Here is a 22,785-nt window from a genome sequence, read left to right as displayed (position 1 = left end):
CCACTCTATGCATTTCGTTTTATTGTGCTGTATACGTTGCCTATCACTGCCATTTTGTACTGAGCTGTGGTCCGAGTCAACCTCGTGTAGATACCTTCTGACCCCGGCCCTCATCATCCCTAATGTTCCTAATGTTGGAAATCAATAAAGTTCATAGTTCAAAGGACTTGGCCCTCCGCCCCCTTGTGCGCAGTTTCGTTATCTTGGCGACGAAGAACGTTACGTCTAGTGTCGCGAATTACACGCAAAAAAGGAACACATAACAGATGGACTACAAAGCAACGCTGCAAGCATCATCATCTCGTGTGCAGTGTTCCCTGGGCTGGGAAAAATACAGAGCTAATAACTGTTGGGGTTTCACGTCACAAAGCCACGACATGATTACGAGGGACGCGTAGTGGAGAGCTCCGGGAATTTCGACCGCCTGGGGTTCTGGAACGCGCACCTAAAATCTAAGCACACGGGCCTCTACGCGTAGCATTTCTTCTCCAACGAAATGCGGCCGCATTTCGTTTGAGGAGAAATGCTAGAGGCCCGTGTGCTTAGATTTAGGTGCACGCATATTTTAAAGAACCCCAGGCGGTCGACATTTCCGGAGCTCTCCACTATCACTCCGTCTCTCGTAATCATATCTTGGTTTTGCGACGTAAAACCCAACATTTATTATTGTTCATAAAGTTCACAGTTCAAAGAATTTGGCGCACCGTCATTTTATGCGCAGTGTCGTTACCTTGGCGACATATAGCGTAACATACCGGAGTGTTCCGAACTGTAGGCAGAACGTAACAGATGAACAGGTGGACTAAAAAAGCAACGCAATGAACATCGTGTACGGCGTCACATGCCCTTGGCCTGGGAATCGTCCAAGCCATATACGGCTCGGACTATTCGCGTGTACCTTATATAAGGTACACGCGTAGGCTACTTCGCGCTACAAAAAGAAAATAACATCTTCGAGTACACCTTGCGCCTCGCTTCTCGACAGCTGTTAGCGACGCGACCGTCTTTTCTTCGAGAAACTTCGGCAAGGCTCGATGCGGCAGCGCGTGCGCTCTTGCCGCAATAACGTGCCTTCGCGGACGGGCTATATTTATCTCCTGTATATGTGCACGGGCTGGCCTCGGAGCCCCTTATCTCCCGCCAGCAACCACCACATCCCGTCGCCCAGACGTCCGAGAGATAAGCGACGCCGATGCCTCTGCCGCTGCTCGCCTGCCGCGGTGGCCTCTTCGCAAGCGAGCCCGAAGAAGAAGAACGCGACGACGCTCCGAAAGCTGCACGCTGAGCGCCCAACCGCGGCTGGCCGAGGTGGTTCTATACAGCGATGCTGTCTTATCCCTTTGTGACACACATTATGGTGAACTCTCTATAAAAGCGTAAAATTTACATAATCTGATGCCAAGCTTCTGGAGAACGAATTCAGAGCGAGTGGAAGAGCTACAATCAATTACAGTGTATTTTAGAGCAATTAATTGCAATGACAGCGTAAATAAGTACCTAATTATTGCACAGTTAGTCAAGCTATATTTCTTCATAAATATCTCCTTTTACTTTTTTACATTATCTCAGTAAAAAAACGAATTCAACGACCCACTCAAATTAAATTCGTTAGTTATCTGCTGGCAGCGGGCATTCCTAAAAAGGTAAAAAAAAAAGATAATTTAAAGTTCGTGCCGAAACACCCCACTTCCAAAATCTCGTTAAACACGGTAATGCCGTCACTGAAGCGATCGTGTGTGGCAAAATATTTCAACCAGAAGGAATATAAAGAAATTTCAGGCAACAAGAATGCTTAATTTGCCATAAGCTCAGTGTCTGTGGTATCTTCCTGGCCAATAGTGCGCGGAAATGGCAAAAGTAAGCCACGCCTACAAATCAGGATGCCGTACTTGTCGCAAATGGTTATACCGTCGTTACGCTGTCTCGCTAACCTCAGTTACGACAAACCTCAGTTAACCGGTGTGAACTACAATTACCGCCAACTGCAGTTGACACCTGTTACACGGGAAAAGCTAGGCTTGTTCTTCGGCTGTGAGGCAGGTCACGTGACACTCAGCTTCACGTATAAAAATATAACGCCACTTTTCATAAATATACTGACAAATAAAATGTACTCCATTTGAAATAAATGCTTTCTGTTTGCACCTGCAGTCCACGAGCACATTGCATCAAGTGTTTTGACTACATCTGACGTAAGTTAAGGCTGGTCTCGCAACTATGGGCAAAGCAACACTACAGGGTGTTGGGCAAAGCCACCAGGCCACCATGCAGTCGGTGCAAAAGCCAAGTCAATCAATAACCTGGTACGTTTGTTATCGCATTGTTTGGGAACGTGATTCGTTTTGTCGCATTATTTCGCACATCAGCATCTTTGTTGACAGAGACTAGCAAACGCACTTTTGGGAACACCGTTTCGGCCTCCATTGGAGGCACGATAAGCCTTCGACCGCGGCTATGGGTGTCGCCATTTTGTTAGTTGACCTCATTAACTGAGGTGGTTAATGAGGCCAAGTAAATAATCCCTCACACGTGTAAAGAAAGCTTTCGCCGGCGTCCAGTTCTACCCTAAACCGCTCGTCATCGTCTGGTTTCAGCCAGACACCGGTTATCGGCGTCCAGATTTAGATCATGAACTGGTCCCCTTTGTCCATTTATAGCAAGGAACGAATCATCAGGGACCCGGCTATAGCCAGGAACCGGACATACCACAAGCCAGTCGGTCTTCGTCATCCGGTTGCGCCAGATCCATAAACCGCGTCGCCACCAGCCATTAAACCGGTTGTCGGTGACCGCTTTCATCCAGAAACAGCTCATCGGCGTCCAGTTATATACCGCGAACAATTCATCGGCGTCCGCTTACAACCAGAAACCGGTAATACCACAAACCGGTTGTCGACGACCGCCTTTAGCCAACAATCGGTCGTCGGCAGCCGGTTACATTCTATAATGTGGTCGTCGGGGTTCGTTTACAGCCAGAAACCGGTTGTCGGCGCCCAGTTTGAACCGGGAACCAGTTTTCGCAGACCGGTTTTAGCCGGTTATCGATGACCGCTTTCAGCCAGAAACAGGTAGTCGGCGTCCAATTATATACCACGCACCATTCGTTGGCGTCCGTTTACGCACCGAAACCGGCAATACCAAGAACCCGTCGTCGATAGCTTTTAGCCAGAAATCAGTCGTCGGCGCCCGGTTACATGCCATAAACTAGTCGTCGAGGTTGGTTTAAAGCCAGAAAACTGCTTCTCGGCGACCGGTTTGAACTGGAAACCAGTTTTCGCAGACCGGTTCGAAGCGGACAACAGCCGGTTTTCGGCGTCTTGATTTCTGCCAGAAAGACTGTGCCGACGGCACGGCACAGGTCACTCCTCGGCCAGGCGGTGCCCTCCGCGGAGACAGTGTACGTGTCTTGATATAATTACAGTGCTGTGCGGCCCTCCTTATCTTTGCTGGCGGTAGCACAAAGAAGTCGGTGCAAACAAGTGCTGCACAGTCGAGGACGGTGACACCGACGAAACACTCGAGCACCAGCCACTTCGCTGTTGAGAACACAGAAATACGCGAAAGAATCCGTACTGCAATGAAAAAAAGAAAGCTCGCGAAACTTTTCGTGTGGACAAATTCTTTGAATTCGTGTCGTCGCCCTCCAAGCACGCCGGCCGAATCAACAAAATAAATATCTTATATCTAGTTTCCCTTGTCGTTTTTGAGAACTGAACTAGTGCGATGTTCAGAAGCTATTATTATTAACTGGTGTTACCTTTGCCTCGCATAATGTTTTTTGTGCATATAGAGCACGCGTAAAGCGCTATAACAATAAGAGAAGAGCAATGCTGTGCCTGCGACGTTTTGCAGGAAGCGCGGGAAGTTGCTGTACGCACGGTTCGGTTCGCATACGGACGCCACACTTCCTTCCAGTAACTTTCGTAGGAAGTTGTCGTAACGATCTGCAAAGTTGGAAATGTCTGCCAGATTTTAAAAAAGAAAACTTCTTAATAATGAATGAAGGCAACTGATAGGTCGCTATCATTGATGAACAATGTTACATCCACTACGTAGCGCGCCGACACCGGAAGTGGCTATACGCCCAACCACTGGCAAAGTTCCACGTGGGAGCGGTCCGCTACGTGTCGAGACACGCTCTGCAGGTCTTCAATAAATTTTTTTATGCCGTACATGTATCACTACTTTTCCAGTGTCAGTGGTTAGTCCGTATCACTGGGGGACCAGTTACGCCGTGCCGCTTCGCGGTTATCAGTCCTTTGCCAGCATCACTAATGCCAGGGCCAGAGAACTTTCGTGTTTCGCCACTGTCGGCAGCACCTTCGTCGCAAAGTGCGTAGAGCACGGTGCGACGTGTTTCCTTCACGAACTCGCATGCTGACCATTGTTAATCTAAGCGAAACACGGCGTAAGGATTATTTTGCGAACACAGGCATAGGATTTTCATAATGCCTGATGATGGCAGAAGAAGAAGCAAGCAAGCATGGATGCAACCAAGGCATGCGGTCACTCACGTATGAGATCATGGGCAAGTTGAGCGAGGCGGCGAGCGCAGCCTCGACGTAGCAGGAGTCCTCGGGACCGAAGAAGGCTTTGGCGCCCATATCCCGGCATTCCACCACCGCCCTGGTACCGTGCAGCATCTCGCCCCGGGTGTCGCGGTAGACCATCGCCATCTGGTAGCCCGGTATGGTCCGGTTCCGGTTGATAAGCTCGATGGCGTACGTCATGGCGCCGGACACGACCAGTCCCTGGCGGCGCAGGTTGTCCGTGCCGCCCACGTTGCTCAGGTAGGCGACGAGTAGAGTCTTGGGCGTCCCCGGCGGCTCCTCCGTGGGCGCCACCGGGCACTTCCACGTCTGGAACGGTGAGAGAGAAAGACAGCCCTTTGTATGTATACACGTTTGTGCGCATATACAGGGTGTTTCAGCTAACTTGCGCCACATATACTTTAACACGAGAGTGCTTTATGCCGGGGTCCGCGAATACTACACTGACATCCCTTCTGTCACGGAAGTGACGTCGGTAAAATGCAAACGAACCAATGACAAAGAATAACCGAGGACTTCGAAGGAGCGGGCTGGAACGGTGAGAGAGGAAGGCAGCCCTCTCTATGCCTACGCGATTGTGCACATATACAGGACGTTTCAGCTAACCTGCACCAAGTATACTTTAACAAGAAAGTGTTTTATGCCGGGATCTACCGATACTACATCGACATTTCCGTCACGGAAGTGACGTCGGTAAAATGCACGCGAACAGATGACAAAGAAAGAATTGAGAACTTCGACGGAGCGGGCTGGAACGGTGGAAGAGAAAGCCAGCCCGCGTATGTGTACACGATTGTGCGCATTTATACTGTCACGTTGACGTGACGCTGAAGCAAAGCCCCGTCCACGACGGTGTAGAGTGCGCGAGCAGCCTGCTTTGCTCTGCAGTGTGGCACGTTGCGGCAGTTGCGGGCTCTGACGTGATGTGCCTTAGTGCATGCGCGTTCTAATAGACATGCCGATCTGCGCACATTGCTTTAAACCATAAATGATGTTAGTAAGCGCCTTTGTTTTGCCAGCCTCGCGCATTAGTCCAGGTCATCACTTTTTTCATGTGACCACGTTATCTCGGAACAGCCACAAAGCGCGCATCGCTCGTTCTGAAGGAGTCGGGCGCGTGTTATCAGGCCAAACGTGTCATTCTTTGGCATGGAGATGCCGCATGCGCCCTGAGGCCGAATGCGACTTTGGTTAAACAAGGGCACTCTTTGCGGTTGTCCTTGTGCATAGCAGGTCTGCATGTCTGTTAGGCCGCGCACGCTAATGGGCGCACCACATCAGGACCAGCAACCACCGCAAGGTGTCGCCCCCAAAGGCAAAGCCGCCTGCTCGAGCACTCTACACAGACGTGGACGGGCTGTGCACCGAACTCAAGCGCAAAGTGATTGAACTGTTTACGAAGTGATTGTACTTGTGCCCAGCTAGATAAGTTACACCCAAAGCACAACGATACCACCGATCACTACCGTCGGTCGTGGACAAGACTGATGATCGGGTAAGGTGCGTCGGCATTTACACAAACGGTATTGAAGATTTCAGCGTTATCGTTGATGTCCCCGTTAGTTCTAGAATAAACTCGACTGCTCCTGTCGTGCGCTTCTTATATTATCGGAAGAGATTAAAATAATCAAGAATAATCGGGAACCGGCCTGCCCAGAGCTGTGGTCAGGTGTGTCACAGGCAGGTTACAGAAAAACACACACACACACACAAAAGAAAACACCCCAGTTTTACCCAGTGTGAAATCTGCAGAAGCAGCGGAGCTGCGGTAATCCTGCGTTTCCCTTGTGATTTTATACGATGTTTTGTGATCTTGTATGGGAGTCTGTGATTACGTTATCCGACAAGTAGGGATGCACGGAAAAGGACGTGTGGCAGTCCTTGCCACTACTGCCCCTGCAGCGACTGTGCCTTTAGGCCCTATTCACAATCCAGCCGCCCCTTCAAGCCATTTTCACCGTGCGGCTGCCTCTTCATCCGCGACAGAGGCAGTTACGCAATCTGTGGGTGTATCTAGGAACCATAGCGTGACATGCGACGGACACTCATCTGTCGTCACACCCATCCCTAAAACATCTCCGCTGTTTCAGGGATGGGTCTGACGACTGGCCTAAGCCTAACATTCTATTGTCAAAGCAATAGAATGGCTCCGCAGGGAGTTTGTTGCCAAGGTTGTATGTGCATCGCTTCCTCTCCGATAGCTAGGGCTACCTTAACCCTTTGACACGCTATGCACGCAATTGTGCACACCACTTGTTGTTGCTGTCTTTATTAACTAGGGGCTGCGAAAGAGCGAGATATAACGAGCTTTGGATGAATTGAACCTCCTGCATAATAAATCTGTCTTCATTTAACTTCATTTTCCAGTGTAATGTTGCATATGATCACTTTGCTGAAGGCAGTACCACGTTCGCCGAGTCGTTCGATGTGCCGCTTCCTGCGAGCCATGTAAAATTATAATTTTTCTTTGCTCAAAATGGACATAACCAAAAATGAACTTGCATTATATTTCTAGCCAGGGATTGCATTCTATTTATGCGAAAACAGAGCACCAATGACTTCAGGATAAATAGACATTTGACTATAACTTAATTAGGATTAGTTACTATAAAACACTCAAATGAACATATTATGACATTACTTTTTGTTGCAGCGGACTATTGAGTGCATGCCTTGAAATAGCCTTGTATCAATTTGACACATTTACAGACAGCTCTTCATAGGTGGCGTCCGAAAGGGTTAAGCTCGAGTGCGTACCTGGTGAGCAGCGCCCCCTGGTCCACCTCCTCCTGTATTCTCCGTGACATTCGTACTTCCCGTCGAACCCCGCGGCCCGGGTACGCCCGGGTCTTCGTGGGCGTGTGGGCTCCTGGAAGACGACGGCGACGCCGTTTCGAGGGAGTTGTCGACGTCATTGGCCGCGGTGTTTCCGGACGCGTTCGTCGCCGCCGTCGATGGAGACCACGGCGGCGTAGCAGAAGGAGTGTTCGAGGCCGCCGACGAGTCGTCGGCCCGTATGAAGGACATGCAGGGCGCCAGCAGGAGTAGGAACAGAAGCAGGAGGGGTACCGGGAGCCTGGACGGCGCCGCTGGTACCCCGCCACCCGGTCCCATCGCACCGACTCCTGGCGGGGCTCCTGAGAACACCAAGGACCATAGCTTGACGTCAGGTCAACCAATCGGCAAGTTCTTATTACATGTTACCACGAAAAGACTAGACAGAACTAAAGGTGGAAGAACCGGAGAGAGAGGAAAGCCAGGGATGTTAACCAGCATAGAGAAACTGGTATGCTACCCTGGATGGGGGAGATTGAAAGAAAAGTAAAGAAAAGAGAGAAAGAGAAAGAAAGGGGGAGCACACACCCAAGTCACAGTCCGGCAACACCACCTGAACGCGTTGCTACGGTTTCAAATACCAAGTGGACTCCGCCGAAGAGAGGCCACTCTGATATGCCGGTTATGGCTAAGACTGGTTTTCACAGTCATTTCCGTTTCGCATAGGGATGGATGCCTGACAATGCTCTTTGGGACGTCTGTGGTACCGAGGAGACTTTGCAGCATATCTACTGCGAGTGTCCTCGCTACGATGTGCAGAGACGACCACTCGCAATCTCTCTCGCTCGCCTTGGCTATAGACCGATGTCGCTTGCAACTATACCTCGTATGTGATCCCGAAAAGTCATCCAGAATTAAAGCAACGAAGACATTTTTTTAAGTTTCTAAGGACGTACTTACACGACCTGCTGTAGACTGATAATGATGCCGTATACCACATAGAACTAAAAATCTCGCATTAGATCCAGTGCGTCCTGTTTTGGAAAGTACAACTCCAGAGTTTAGCTTAAATCTTCGGTTTAGTGAGACCCACAGGAGTCATTTTTGCTGCGTAGCTATAATGAAATTAGATACCGGTATTTCATCAGGCTAGATGCCTGTATGCAGGTCGAAGTCATCGAGAGAGCTGAAGAAGGCACTGGGACCCAGGAGCTGCTTGCCCGCCTAAGCAATAGGCCACTCAATTATTAATACTATGTTTACAATGAATTATTCGCTCGCTTTACGGTAAAAGAGTGACTGTATATTGCATCCTAAGAAAACCAGATGATTCAAGCGAGTGCGTTCTAAGGCCAAACCGGTACACACCTCGAAATTTGTGACGCAACCTGACGTATACAAGAGCTGCGGTAAATTTGCGCTCGAAATTAAAGAAACAATAGGTAAGATTGGAGACTTCTCCGTCGATTGTGTCTGTCTGGCAGACGATTAACCCTTTCAGGACATATATAGATGAAGTCGAGTTATCGAAATAACTCATTGTTGTTGATTGTCACCCCTGGAAAAAAATTCAGTGATGGAATAGGTTATTGATAGACAAACTGGTTCACTAAAAGACCGGTCGCGAACTCCACGCGACATTCACAAGCGCATGCGCTACGCAACGCTCGCTGTGCTGCCGACAATGAAGAAGACAAGATGTTACCTGGTCATTAAAAAGATAAGGGAGATAAGGGAAGGAGGAAGCGAGGACTTGAAACGTTATCGCGTAGCCTCGCTTACAGCTATGTCGCTAAGCTGAGCGGTCTATTTTTCTTCTGCCTTACTCGTTGCATTGTCCAAGGTGCCCGATAAACGAAGGGCGAAGGGGGTTACACTCACAAAATTCTCTTAACTACCTGGTCATACAAAAATACATAGTTTAACTAGTACACTTAGTACTCGGTTACAATCTAAGAAAACAATGTCAGCTCCGCCCACAGCCATCGCTGTTACCCCCAAAGATAATTTACATAAAAGCTCCATCCAATAGCGCTTACCTATTTTCGTGACGTCAAGCACATCTTACTGTTTCCGATAGTTGACTTTGGCATACAGACCCACGCTTTCGCCGCTGGTTTTAGATCTAAAACTTGAACGTCCCGGTAAGTTTCGTCTGGGATTCTGACGTCCAAACGCGACGTTTTTAGGTAGTAACGGCGAGCCTTTAACTCGTAATATGCGTAGTGTTTACGTTAGTCGAGAAAAAAAGTACTTACGGTTCGAGCGGAAACCAGCTAGCACGACTGTCATCCGCCGTTGGTTCTATGGGCGGAGCTACATTTTTTTCTTAGGTTGTAACCGAGTGCAACTCTGCTAAGCGCGCAGGCGCGCTCCCGTATACGTAAGCGTACGCCTGCACGTCCACATACCTCCCAACACCAGGAAACGTCGACAAAGAGGTATACAGATAACTTTGTGCACTGCGGCTTCTCGCCGCTTATCGGTCCATTATTGAATCCCAGCCTACTTGCAACACCTCACCCCCCTTTCCCAATCCCATCCATATTTCACAGCACCTGCTCAACGATGAGAGACTAGAAATATCTCGACAGGAAAGGAACAAAGGTAGGAAGCAGGTGGAATCGATGTTCCATATACCGTTGATAAGGACAAACTTCGTCGAGGAGCTGAGGACAGGTCCCGAGGGGGAGGGGGTGCGGAGGAGGAGGCTAAAGATTGAAGTGGCCATCAGTAGGATGGAAAGAGGGTGAGGGAGGAAGAGAGGGCAAGTCGAAGAAGAGATGAAGAGAGGGAGGAGTTACGGGGGGAGAGGGGGGAGGAAGTGTTGAAGTGGTAATCACAAAAGGGAGCGGGGGTGGCACGCGCGTAGAAATAATCGAACACTCCCTGCGAACGTCGAGTGGGGCTGCGCGCTTTGATACACATCCTTTATTTAGCGCATCCGCTGATGCAGTTCCTAAGGCGTTCGATACGCGTTCGCACGCTATTGGAGAGTCACGCGAAAATCTCCGGCTAAACGAGTTTTCCCGACGCGTTCCTACTTCGAAAGTTCACGCTTGCCGGGTTATTTATGTTGCATCTTCGACGACGTTCTGGACGCTCTAAAATTAATGGAGGATGCTTAGAACTTTCAAAGAATCTGACGGCGAAAACCTAGTTCTGCAGACTCGCCGCGGTGGTCTAGTGGCTATGGTGCCCGAATGCCGATCTGAAGGTCGCGGGATCGAACCCCGGCAGGGTGGCCGCATTGCGATGAATGCGAAATGCTGGAGGCCCGATTGCTTCCATTTAGGTGAACGTTAAAGCAACCAAGCTGGTCGCAAATATCCGCAGCCTTCCGCTACGGCGTCCCTCACAATCGCATCGTGCTTTTCGGCCGTAAAACCCCAACGATTATCATATTGCCTTATAGCTGCTAAGTGCACAGCGGGTAATTATACACTATATCTACGGACTGGAACACAGGCTCGACAGAAAGCAAATAACACAACGTCTATAATTTACAAAAAAAAAATCACAGCATATCCACGGAGTGAATGATGATGAGTGGGCGAAGCTGCGGAGGTTCATCGGTAAACCGTGAATCTTCCGTGAATTCTGCCCAGTACATCATCACCGACGTGAGATCGGGCGCGTTTATACTAAAGGTTCGATGAGTTATGACGACTTGCAGCGCGCTTTATTTTTACATGTACGCTGTGAATTTTCATTGTTTAGAAAACCATTGCTTAGAAAACATCTGGCGTCTTTCGTTAAGCAGCTGGCGTCTTTTCGTTTTGCTTTAGAAACATCTGGCGTTCTTTCGTTTTGCTTTTACAAAACATCTGGCGTCTTTTGTTGGTTTATTTCATCAATCAACGGCGTTTTGAACAAAATTTTTATTGTTTAATCACGCACAGGAGAAATCTCACCAGGCACTACCTTGGAGGTAAAGAATGGCTGCTAATGGGAATGAGAGACAGAAGAAGTCGGCTTTTAGCTAACGCTGCGAATTTTTTATTGTTCAACAACGCACAGGAAAAATCTCCCACCGGCACCACCTTGCAGGTCAAAGCGTAAGACTGGTTACATACTACGCTACGAGGGACGAACGGGTGCCGCTATAAGGAGCTTCGCCCCTAAAACTGAATAAAATAAATTACGCGTCCTTGCCAAAACGACGCTCGCGCTAATTCAACTACGTCTCAACGAATTTACAGAGAAAGAAAAAAAACAAAAAAATTGCACATCGACAACAGGAATTCTAACGACTCTCTGAATGTGTGTTTGAAGTGTGTCCGTAAAGATGACTCAGTGTACGTTAACTGCCTTCGTCAGTAAGTTTATTAACAGCGGCGATGTGCAAATTGAACTAACGAGAATAACTGTGTTACGACTTTTTCTGAAACAGTCGAGGCTGTTTTAACTCACTTTTCGAAAGTCGACGCAGTGTGTCATTGCTCTGTGCTTTTACAGCTTCCTATCATTCTTTTGTATTTTTCCTCACTCAACGGAAACTCAGTTAGCTTTCGAAAATTGCTTGCGAGCGAGCGCAGTTTCCAAGAGAAAGGCCACACAAAGGAAACATGGTAATTTTTATCGAGCATACATTAAAAAAAATGCGATGACTAAAATATAAAGCTCGCTTGTCAAATGTCAAACTGAATGTAGCTTCTCTGCCGCGTCCGACTCGGGGAACAATGTTTACTCACCTCTCTGCAACAGGCTCTATGAAATAAATAAATAAATAAATAAATAAATAAATAAATAAATAAATAAATAAATAAATAAATAAATAAATAAATAAATAAATAAATAAATAAATAAATAAATAAATAATCTCAATACATGCATGTACTCTTTCTGACGCACTTCTCTTCTGTAAGGAATGCAAAATACCGCATCGGCGCTGCTTAGTATAATCATTCAAGTTCATTAACATCAACAAAATAACATTGCATATGTCAGGGTGATACCTTTTCAGTAGGAGGCCGAAAAGTGAAAAATGTGCGAAGAGAGTGCCTATCAGAATTACATAAAACAAATCCCGTAGAAAGAGGAATTCGTTGACATCAGAAGGTACAGAATAAAGCGAGCACAGAAAGAACGTCAACACACCCGCCGTGGTGGTCTAGTGGTTATGGTGCTCTACTGCTGACCCAATGGTCGCGGGATCGAATCCCGGCCGTGGTGGCCACACTGCGGTGGAGGCAAAATTATAGAGGCCCGTGTGCTTAGATTTAGGTGCACGTTAAAGAATATCAGGTGTTCGGAATTTCCGACGCCCTCCACTTCGGCGTCTCTCATAATCGTATCGTGGTTTTGGGACCGTAAAGCCACAACAATTAACATCAACACGTACAATTCAATATATAGCGAAATACCGGCTACAACGAAAGATTCAACTGAGATCTCTTGGATCCTGTAAGAGCCTTTTCTCTTTTTTTTTCTTTGTCGTTAAAAGCAAAGCTAGAATCAACGCTAAACACTTAAGAAAAACGCTGTCCTCGCCGCATCAGCTGAACATCGCGCTTTTGTTTTTTGTTTCAAGGGGAGCAATTACAGAATGGAGCCGCGGTGCTTCAACAGTCGGGCATGTTTTTCGCAAGAGCGTCTGAAAACACAGATTTCGAGAACGCGTCTAAAAGAAAATCTGCTAGTGCAGCATCGTCAGTAAAAGATACGTAATACTAGAGTGGTGTACACGAGCGAGCGCTGAGCTAACAACTTGAGTCTTCCCGCTGACGTTTACACAAAAGCGGGAGAAATGTCAAAGCTGTTCACAGGACACCCGTGTCAGCGCTTCTTGCTACTTGCGTTTTTCAATTGAAAGAGCTTCTTGTTTCTGCACAGTTCCAAATAAACAAACAAAAAAGAAAGTCACGCGGTCCCATATGCAGTCGCCTAAGACGACTCGAAGTCGAAGGCCATCTTCTTCTTCTTCGATTGTATTGATCTAAACCCCTCCCCCGAATCCTTCCTGCGCCTAACGTGGTTTTGCACTGCCTTCAAGATCGGAGGCACCGCAGCACTCTGCACCTCACGTTTGACGAAGCCATACTATGTCGTGTGATGACGCCATCGTGTGTCGTCACGTTATGTGTCGTCATGGGGATGTCACTCATTTTGACGACCTGTGACATGATGGTGATGTCATATGATGACGTCATCACAAGGTCACAGGTCGTCAAAAGGCCGTCACTGTTTCTTTATGAATCTGATATAAATGACGTCGTATGATGACGCCATCATATGATCATGACTTCGAAGGAATCGGGAAATGAAACGTATCATCCGAAAAGCGCATTATCCGACGAACGCTCCTAAAAGTATTACATAGCATATCGCCAGTATCCCACACCTTTCTGGTCGTGTGCGTATAGGAATCAAATCGAATCAAGCCAAGCTATAAGGTTAGTGCGGGGAAATCGCTTGATGCGGCCACGGGCAAAGCGCCATTGTCGTTCACGTGATGTCCGAAGACTCACAAACGCGCCCTTGGATAGTTGAAAGGTCATTTAATAAAGCTGGTGTAGAGTGAAAGATGATGCTAAGAGTTTTAGAAATCCCAGTAAAAGCACACTTCTCAAGTCGTTTTATCGAATTTCAGGTCCAAATTCGATCGCATTATAAATCTTTGAAAAGACGTTGCCGCTGTGCAATGTTGGCCGACAAAAGTAAAATAAACGTATTATCCCATAAAATGCATTACGCGGAATCGCAGCAACGACTTGTCAGTATATCAGTATACACACACACACACACACACACACACACACACACACACACACACACACACACACACACACACACACACACATATATATATATATATATATATATATATATATATATATATATATATATATATATATATATATATATATATATATATATATATATATATATATATATATATCGTGGCGGAGTGGCCGCGGGCGCAGTAATGGAATTGAAGGAGACCTTCTATGAAAGTTGCAGCAACAGGAGGTTTTACTTTCAACGTTTCGGCTGGGGTCCGGTCTTCATCAGGAATGTGAATACACTGTGTTAGTGTCCCTTTTTATGCACAAAGTTAAAAATAATAATGAATAAAATTTAGAGAAAGAAAAAGAGAGCAAAAAGCACGTTTTTTTTTTCTCTCTTTTTTACTGTGGCGCGTTGCTGCGGCAACGGCGCGTTGCCGCAGATAATCGCGGATGCCACGGGTGGTGGTTTCACTGTCACCGTTGTTAATGTAGACCGTGGTTGACGTTTCTTTTGTAATTTAAGCGCGAGAGATCCGTCAGTTATGTTCGGGCGCTGTCTCAAAGAGGAGCGCGATCAATCGACGACTGCGGACAAACGTTTGCTCCGCTCGCCACCAACGACGACACAGGTGACGGTGCTGTGGTTCATGATGATGCCGTTGCAGTTGTAGTTGTCGCCGTTGGGGGCCGTCATGGTGGTTGTGTTGTTGCTGATTTTGTTGCCGTTGTTGCTGCTGCTGTTGGTTGTCGTTGTCATTCATGTTGTTCCGGCGGACATCGTCATCGTCAAAGCTTGTAGTCTGTCAGACAGCTGCTTGAGTCCTCTGTCCGCCGGGAACACCGACAGAAAGCTCATCAACAAGTCCACGTCCCAGAACAAAAGTCTGCTCCCCACGTCGCCCGAAATTCCAGTCCGACGCAACAGAGCGGAGCCTCGGTGCTTATGGCTTGGCGACAAGCCGAAGGACGGTGTTCATGCCACGCGCGCAGGACAGCGACGCTGTTCTTAATCGTTGCGGAATTCCAAGCACGCCGCCAGCGCCACGGACAAAAACATCGGGGTCACCAAACAATGCCCCGACCGATAAGCAACCGCTTAGAACCTCTCTTGTCGATCCTTCGGAGGCAATGGAACGAGGAGTGCTGACCAACGGCCATGAGGCACGTGAGGAAGCGAGGACTAAAACTGTTAAGGCGAAAGCCCAAGATTGTCTCATAAAACGCAAAAAGTGACCGTCCCCGTCGTCACGAGGTGGTGGAAAAGAATCACCATGTTATGACGCCACAAATCACCAAAATTTGTGCACGTCGTTGTAACGTCAGCTGCAACGCCTGACTACGTCAATGGCGTTGCTGAAAGCCCAGGTGGTCGACAATGCCGGATCCATCCACTACGGCGCCCCTCATATTGTGGTTTTAGAGCATTAAACCCCTACAATTATTATTATGGCGTTGCTGATGTTTTTACCTTCGTACAGCCTCCTTTTTGACCTTCGACCTTCGTCTCTTCTAATAACGAACCTGAGATGCCGAAATGAGCGACAGAAAGAGTTCACAAACAATGCTTTATGGGTCCAAACTGATTTAATGTTTGAGTGGAGCGCCCCTTTTTAACGCACGTCTTCAAGTTGACTACAAGCATAAGTGCCTACACAGGTTAGTCAAGCACTCTTCTCGAAGATTGTGCGGACCAAACAATGTCCCCGTCCGAACAACTGTCCTTGAATAGTCTTTGTTTCTGCGTTTTCAGCGTTATATACGATCGAGGAGCACTTGAACTCAAGTCTTATCTTCCTCCTCCGCGCGCCAGTGCCAGGAGTGAACGGCACCTTCAAGAGGTCTAGAAGTGGTCTACAAGTGGTCGACCTCGGGACCAAGAAGTCTCTTGAGGTCACACGCAATCATGCTGCGAATGCGACTGCGGCCAAGAGGAACAGCAAAATTTCGCCCGATAAGTGCCGTTCGTTAGCCGAAAGACCAACGCCCGACTGGGAGAGGAGGAAAATGTCGCTGCCCCCTCCTGTTGATATGTCAACAACAATAATGACAACAGCCAAACAAAATTTGTATTTTTGTTTCGTCTTTGTTAGAAGCTAGCGGACCTCGATTGAGTTGTCAGTCTAAACTGATTGTCTTGAGGGTCTGCTCTTTCATTCGTCTAGAAAAGGTTAATGCCCTTAAAGGGAAACTAAAGTGAAACAAGGAGTCGATTTAGATTGACAAACTGTACTCTGAGAATTCTAATGTCGTTAATTTCACCATCATAGATTTATTAATACAGGAGAAAATCAAGGTGAAAGTTCCATTCTTAAATTTCGCGCCGAAACCTCCGCACGTGACGTCACGGATTATTTACTGTGTTTTTGGTATTTTTGGCGACACTGGCTCAACGAAATTTGATGAAACTTGGTATGTTTAGTGTACGACCCCATCAAAGGGCTATGTACTTCAATTTTACCGATTAGAAGCTATGTAAGACTTAACAGAAGCAGTCAAAATCTATGACGTCACGGCGTTTGGTGCGGAAGTTTCAAGGTGGCGTCGCCACCCGCCTTTTCTTTTAGCGCGTTTTCTCGCTTACCAAGCGTCTTCTTGCTGGAAGTGTGGTGATTTTGGAAATGTGAAACAGTAATTTACTAATATGAGACAAATCCTTCTTTCTCTTTAGTGTCCCTCTAAACGGACACAAAAGATGAACTATCAGTTAGTTTAAACTGATTATGAAATTTATCTTTACTAATTTTCTGCAACTTTTTGTCATTCCCTTAAAGTAACCAGATTTATATATCCTATATTTCCTTCACAATTACTTTTTATGCCATGCTCATGTGATGCTGGACTCATCGTCAAGCATTGTCAAGCTGCAGGAGTTGCGGCATTTTTTTTGTCCTTCTAATATTTCTTGCGGAAAAATAAACGTTCATTTGATTGATTGATTGATTGATTGATTGATTGATTGATTGATTGATTGATTGATTGATTGATTGATTGATTGATTGATTGATTGATTTATTGATTGAACTTTACCAGAACCGTTATTACCGTTAATTCAACAATCGTTGAACCGACTGCCCAGACATTCAAACAAGATATCCAAACGTCCGCCTCGGTGTTACGGTGGGCTACTCAGTTCCTGACGCGAAAGTCGCGGGTTCGACCCGAGCCGCGGCGGTGGCATATCGATAGAGGCGAAATAAAAAGAGGCCCGCGCACTGTGCTATGTCAGTGCACGTTAAAGAATTCTAGGTGGTCGAAATTTTCGGCGCCCTCCCCCACGGCGTGCCTCATAATCATATAGTGGTTTTTGGACGTAAAACTCGAACAATGATATTGATACGGGGTTGTATGAGTATGTTCCTAGCGGCATTGTCAGCGGCGTTGGACTCGGGAGCGGGTGAAAAATGGTGGGCATTACTGTCAAAACGGGTCATATTGGTCGTAGCACGAGGTGCCGAGGACCATGTGCTGCGGCAGTAGCGGGCAATATGTCCAGCGCGGTGGCAGGTGAAACATATTGGGCGGTCATCTGCAGTTCGCCACTCAGCCGGGTTGCGAGAACGTGGAGAGAATCGTCGGTTTGAGGAGGACGTGGCAGAAAGGCGTTCGCTGACTCTGGGCGTGGCGACAGAGCACACAGAATGCACTCCGATATTTTCCAGCTCCTGACGAACGATGGCTTGAACGAGAGGAACGGTAACAGGGGTGGCATCGGTGCTGCGCGAATAGAATGCTGAGGGCGCCATCGCTTCCAGTTCACGACGAACAATTCGTGTCAGGTCTTCCGGCGGCGAAGGATGTTGCTGTGTTGACTGCTCTTCACACGTCGACGTGGCAGCGGTGTTTGGAAGTCTGGCGAACGGTTGCAGAATGCGGCGGCTTTTTGCTTGCTCGAACTGACGACACTCTTTGATGATCGCATCCACGGTGGAACAGCCCTTGCACATCAGGAGGTTGAATGCATCGTCGGCGATCCCCTTCAGCACATGCCCGACCTTCTCACTTTCCGTCATGTCACTGTCGGCCTTTCGGCAGAGAGCGAGCACGTCCTGAATATAGGAGAGGTACGATTCCTTGGAAGATTGGGCACGGCAGGCCAGTTCCTTTTTGGCGGCGATCTTACGGCCGGCGGGTTTGCCAAATACCTCTCGCAACTTTTCTTTGCATTGGTCCCAGCTAGTGAGTTCTTCTTCGTTGTTTTCGTACCACACCTTCGCAGTGCCCCTCAAGTAAAATAACACATTGGCCAGCTGAAGTGTGGGATCCCATCTGTTCGGTACACTCACGCGTTCAAACATGGCCAACCAGTCTTCAACGTCGACGCCATCGGTCCCACAGAACGTACCGGGATCCTTAGGTGGTACAAAAACAAGTGGTGGTGATGGCGACGTTGATGCAGACAGCGACGTTGATGCAGGAGGCTCAACGTTAGCCATGGTTGGGAGGGCGATGCGACGTCCGCTGCGGAGCTCCGTTGCCTGCTGCAGTACCCAGCACCTCCACCAATATGATACGGGGTTGTATGAGTATATAAAATATGTATTTACAGAGAGGAATTAGTAAAAGAGTCAAGATGGCTGACCGCCACACTCGCGCGCCAGTCAGGCCCTTCAGCCCTTCGTCTTCCATCACTTCCTCTCCGTAACAATATTAACCGTCAGATGGGGAAAATGTCGCTGTCCCCCACTGTTGATACGACAACGACAACAAAAAGAACTTCTAAACAAACATTTTCTATCGTTTTCGCAACAGGAGCTAGCTGACCTCAATTGAACTATCGCTCTGAACTGACTTGCCTCGAGTATTTGCTCTTTCAATCACTGAGTTTAAACAAAGTTTAATGCCCTTAGAGGAACACCATAGATAAACAATCGATCAGTTTAAATCGATGAAGAACTTTACAAAAAGCTTTATTGCCATGAATTAAACGATCGACTGACGAAGTCGAGGGTATGACGAAATCTCGTCTGGTCGGGGATGAAGCAGTGGCGAAAACATCGAAATACGCCAACCAAGGAGCCAAATATATTTGACATTTCAAGTTTCACTTTGCAAGCGAGGCTCCCGTGTGGGAACCGAAACGTCAAAGTAAATATTTTTTTACTTTGGTAGACGCCTTTCAAAGTTTTCACCAATAACATCAACGATAGTTGAACTGACTGCACGACGAATTTGATGAATGAGCAAGATGTCCAAACACTTCAGAAGAAAACTTCGACGGATATAGTTGATCGTTCTCCTTAAAGGCACACAAATGAAAAGACAAAAAAAAGATGGCTTTTCGTATTCGACAATTACATTTCACAATACTAAAATGTCCACTATTGCCGCGAGAAGGGGCTTGGTAAGCCAGAAAACGCGCGAAATGAAAGCGCATCTGGCAACATCATCCTTGAGACGTTCGCACCAGCTCGCCGTGACGAGACAGGTTTTAAGGGCGTGTGCTTATACACTCTAAAAACTGGGGAGGGTATCGCAGGAGTAAAAGTACTGAGTTACTCTTCAGAACGCTGTTTTACTCTCGCAAAACATCGGAGTGAAATGCATTGCTCACTCTGTAGGAAGAGAGCGAAGTGTGATTTATACTCCACCTTCCTCTGAAAGAGTCGAATGTCCATATACTCTTGAGACATGAGAGAGTAAAACGCCGTTATACTCCTACTCCTCATTAATATTGATGTGCCGGTGCATTGCAGGGATAATAATGAAGCTGCGATGGCACACAATTACCGACAAAATAATTTCAAAAAAATAATTTCTTTGACTCAAGACGTGTAGTGTTTCTATTACGCATCTCTTTAAGGTTTCATTCAGCTTTATACCAGCGCAAGGTTCGCCTATGTATGCAACGTTTTCGAATACGTTGAACTAGCCAAGCTTTAGGAACTTTTTCTAAGCCAAGAATGCACTAAGAGTTTAAGAAAGCAGTTTGAAGTCAGTGACATAATAGGGACATATGCTCGCGGTTTAGTCGTTGGCGAAAACTTAGAGGAAGAAAAATCTAAGAGAAAAGGATAAACAGGGGAGCGGCATCGTTATAAGTGCGCACCTCAAAAGATCGCTATAAGCCACGGGTTAACCTAAACGGCACGCCTGAATGTTGCATGGCTCTAGTGAACAAGTGAGTGTCGTATAGACAAAAGGACGCCGCCGACGCGAACGGCCCCGCCCGGTCAGGGATAATTACCCGCGACCCAGCACGCTCTATTTTTTCCCAGAACCCTCGGTTTGCTCAGCGCTCAACTGAGCCCGTATAAATACCGCCAGTCTGACGGTGCAGGCGGCTCGTATAATACATTGGGCGCGTACTTCCATTTTTTTTAACTCTTTCATCATGACAACACTGCCAAACCACTCTGGCGCCATTTTTTTCTCGTTTTAATACTCACGAGCACGCTCCTCCGTCGTTAGGCCTAACATGGCAGCAGTTACGGAGAAGCGTTATCAATTAAGCGCCGACAACGCTTGAACAGCTGGTGTGCGTGCCCTCTTATGATAACCTTCGTTCTCACAGCAACACGGTCGGACCACCCTTGTTGCATGTTTCTTTTTTCTAACGTTCACCATCGTTGCTAGGCATAACAAGGTCGCCGCTAGGAGCGGTGTCGTCACTTGAGCGGCGACCATGCTTGAATAGGAGTATGTCCGCACAGCCGGTGGCAACTCCTTTTGACAACTTCGTCACCACTATGCGACCGAACCATTGCTGTGGCGGCATTTCTGCTTCTGTATTTGCGAGCTCCTCTGTGGTTAGGCCTAACATGCCGACGACGTTAGGCCTAACGTTAGGCCTAACGAAGCACCGACGACGCTTGAACAGGAGCCCTTATAGCAAATGTGCCGCTTATGATACATTCATCGCGGTAACACTGTCGAACCGTTCTCGTTGCCGTTTTTTTGCTTTTATTTTTTTACAGGCGCCTTTGTCGTTAGTCCTAACGCGATCGTCGCTAGGAGCAGTGTTGTCAAAGAAGCTCCGACTAAGCTCGAAAGGAACAGAGCCCGCACAGCCGGTGCGCTCCTTTTGATTCCTTCGTCACGGCCGAGCAACCGAACGGCTTCCTGTGTCAGCTTTGTTCTTTTACAGCGAAAGCTGTTATGAGATCATTTCACCGGCCGTTTTTGGCGCCGTAGTTGTCCGCCGCCGCCGCCGCCGCTGCCGCCGCCGCCGCCGGTGTCCGTAACCAGTATCGCTCGAAATAAGAAAAAAACGAAATAAGAAAAAATTCCAGGATGTAACGAGGTTCGAACCTGGGCCCTCTGCGTGGGAGCCAAGTATTCAACCTCTGAGCCATGCCGGTGGTTGAAACCGCTTTGCAAAAAGGTCCTATACAGGCTTCGTGTCGGGAACGAACCACATTAGCATATGCAATATAGCGTGGTAGAAGAGTAAAATAAGCACCAACGGTCGCACAACGCGAATTCTATAACCAGGCGTCACACAATGCGAATTGCGCAACGAGTAGGTTGTTGATTGCTTCCAACCCATTACAAAGGTCTCTGCCATAATTCTTCGTCGTCATCAGGCACAGCATCAACAAAGTGCGCATAATGCCTTGCATGCGTTTAGCAGATAGCACGGCTCTCCGTAGAATGACGAAAAATGGCACAGTGCCTGCTGCCCTACTTCTCAAAAATTACAATGATTTATAGCGTAGTGGGTTCCTCTCAAGTGCACTTGTAGTGGTTGCCAAGGAAGCCCATAAGCGCATGATCCATTTCCTCGGGGTCTCAGTAAAGTTCTTCGCACCCCTCCCCCGTCTCTCTCCTACGTCAGCGTATGTTATACAGCATGACGGCAGGGGGAAATAGCGACCGGGCGTCACCCAGTGGAAATTACATAACTGGTGGGCCGTTTAAAGCTTCCAACCCATTACAAAGGGCTGAGCCGTAATTCTTCATCGTCATCAGTCGTCGCGTCAACAAAAGTGCACATAATCCCTTACAGACGTGTAGCTGGTGCCTCGCTTCTCCGCAGAATGACGAATAATGGCTTAGTAGGCGCTTCCCAACTTCACGAAAATTTGGTTTATGGCATAGTGGGTACCTTTCTAGTGTACTTGTATTGTAGCCCCAAGAGAGCTTACAACGGGCTCTTGAAACGCCGCTCTTCCAGCTTTCGCTGTGACTGTGCTGCGGTTTCAGCGCAGGCCTGGCGTTTTTTTAGAGGTATACCTTTTCTTGTTAGGCCTAACGCGGACGCCACTGGGAACAATGTCCTCAAAGAATCCGCAAATACGCAAAGGCGAAACTGGCGGGCGGGGGGAGAGGGAGGAGGAGGGGGGCGAAAACAAAACGATAATAAACCAACAATTAATTAATAACAATAATTATTGCCCCACTCGACACATTTTTCATCCAACTTATAGGTTTTTTTTTTTTCAAACTCAAGGTGTTGAACAGCAAAGCGGTGTTGGTTTCAGCCTTCAGGTGCACTCTTACGATTCACTCACCACAGGTTAGGTATTACGTAGGTTTAGTAAGCAAAACATCCTATATGTCCTTCAAGCACGATATAGTATTCAGAAGCAAAGTGTCGGTTTGGGCTGAGCTCTTTATGTCATTCAACATAGGTCAGGCTTGACCGAACGAAACATGTTTTACAGAGAAGCCGCATATGGGTAGGCGAAACCAAAATTCGTTCGTCCTATGTGCGCAAATTCTATACTACCGCGTAGGTGTTACAGAAAATCGGGCAAGCCCCTCTGATAACCACTGGCCCACTAATAATG

General features: G+C 47.5%; 2 protein-coding genes across 3 annotated transcripts in view; one reads left to right on the top strand and one right to left on the bottom strand.

Annotated features, from left to right (window-relative positions):
* The window catches only part of LOC119399975 (receptor-type guanylate cyclase Gyc76C), a 282,517-nt gene that overhangs the window by 152,432 nt on the left and 107,300 nt on the right, over positions 1–22,785 (bottom strand). The window contains exons 2-3 of one of the 2 annotated variants that reach the window (XM_049417913.1): positions 7,308–7,684; positions 4,515–4,859 (exon numbers count right to left, since the gene is read on the bottom strand). In XM_049417913.1, coding sequence (XP_049273870.1) covers positions 4,515–4,859; positions 7,308–7,664 — 702 coding nt within the window. In that variant the 5' untranslated portion in view covers positions 7,665–7,684. Of the gene's footprint in view, positions 1–4,514; positions 4,860–7,307; positions 7,688–22,785 lie in introns of both variants that reach the window. The other variant, XM_037666878.2, reaches the window with a different exon arrangement.
* LOC119399050 (ataxin-8-like) overlaps positions 15,185–22,785 on the top strand; it is a 35,633-nt gene continuing 28,032 nt past the window's right edge. The window contains exons 1-2 of the mRNA XM_049417514.1: positions 15,185–15,221; positions 15,807–15,946. Of these exons, the coding sequence (XP_049273471.1) occupies positions 15,185–15,221; positions 15,807–15,946 (177 nt within the window). The remainder of the gene's footprint in view (positions 15,222–15,806; positions 15,947–22,785) is intronic.

The sequence above is a fragment of the Rhipicephalus sanguineus genome, chromosome 7 (assembly GCF_013339695.2).
Source record: "Rhipicephalus sanguineus isolate Rsan-2018 chromosome 7, BIME_Rsan_1.4, whole genome shotgun sequence".
Classification (NCBI taxonomy): Eukaryota; Metazoa; Arthropoda; class Arachnida; order Ixodida; family Ixodidae; genus Rhipicephalus; species Rhipicephalus sanguineus.
This window is presented reverse-complemented; position numbering and strand designations above follow the sequence as displayed.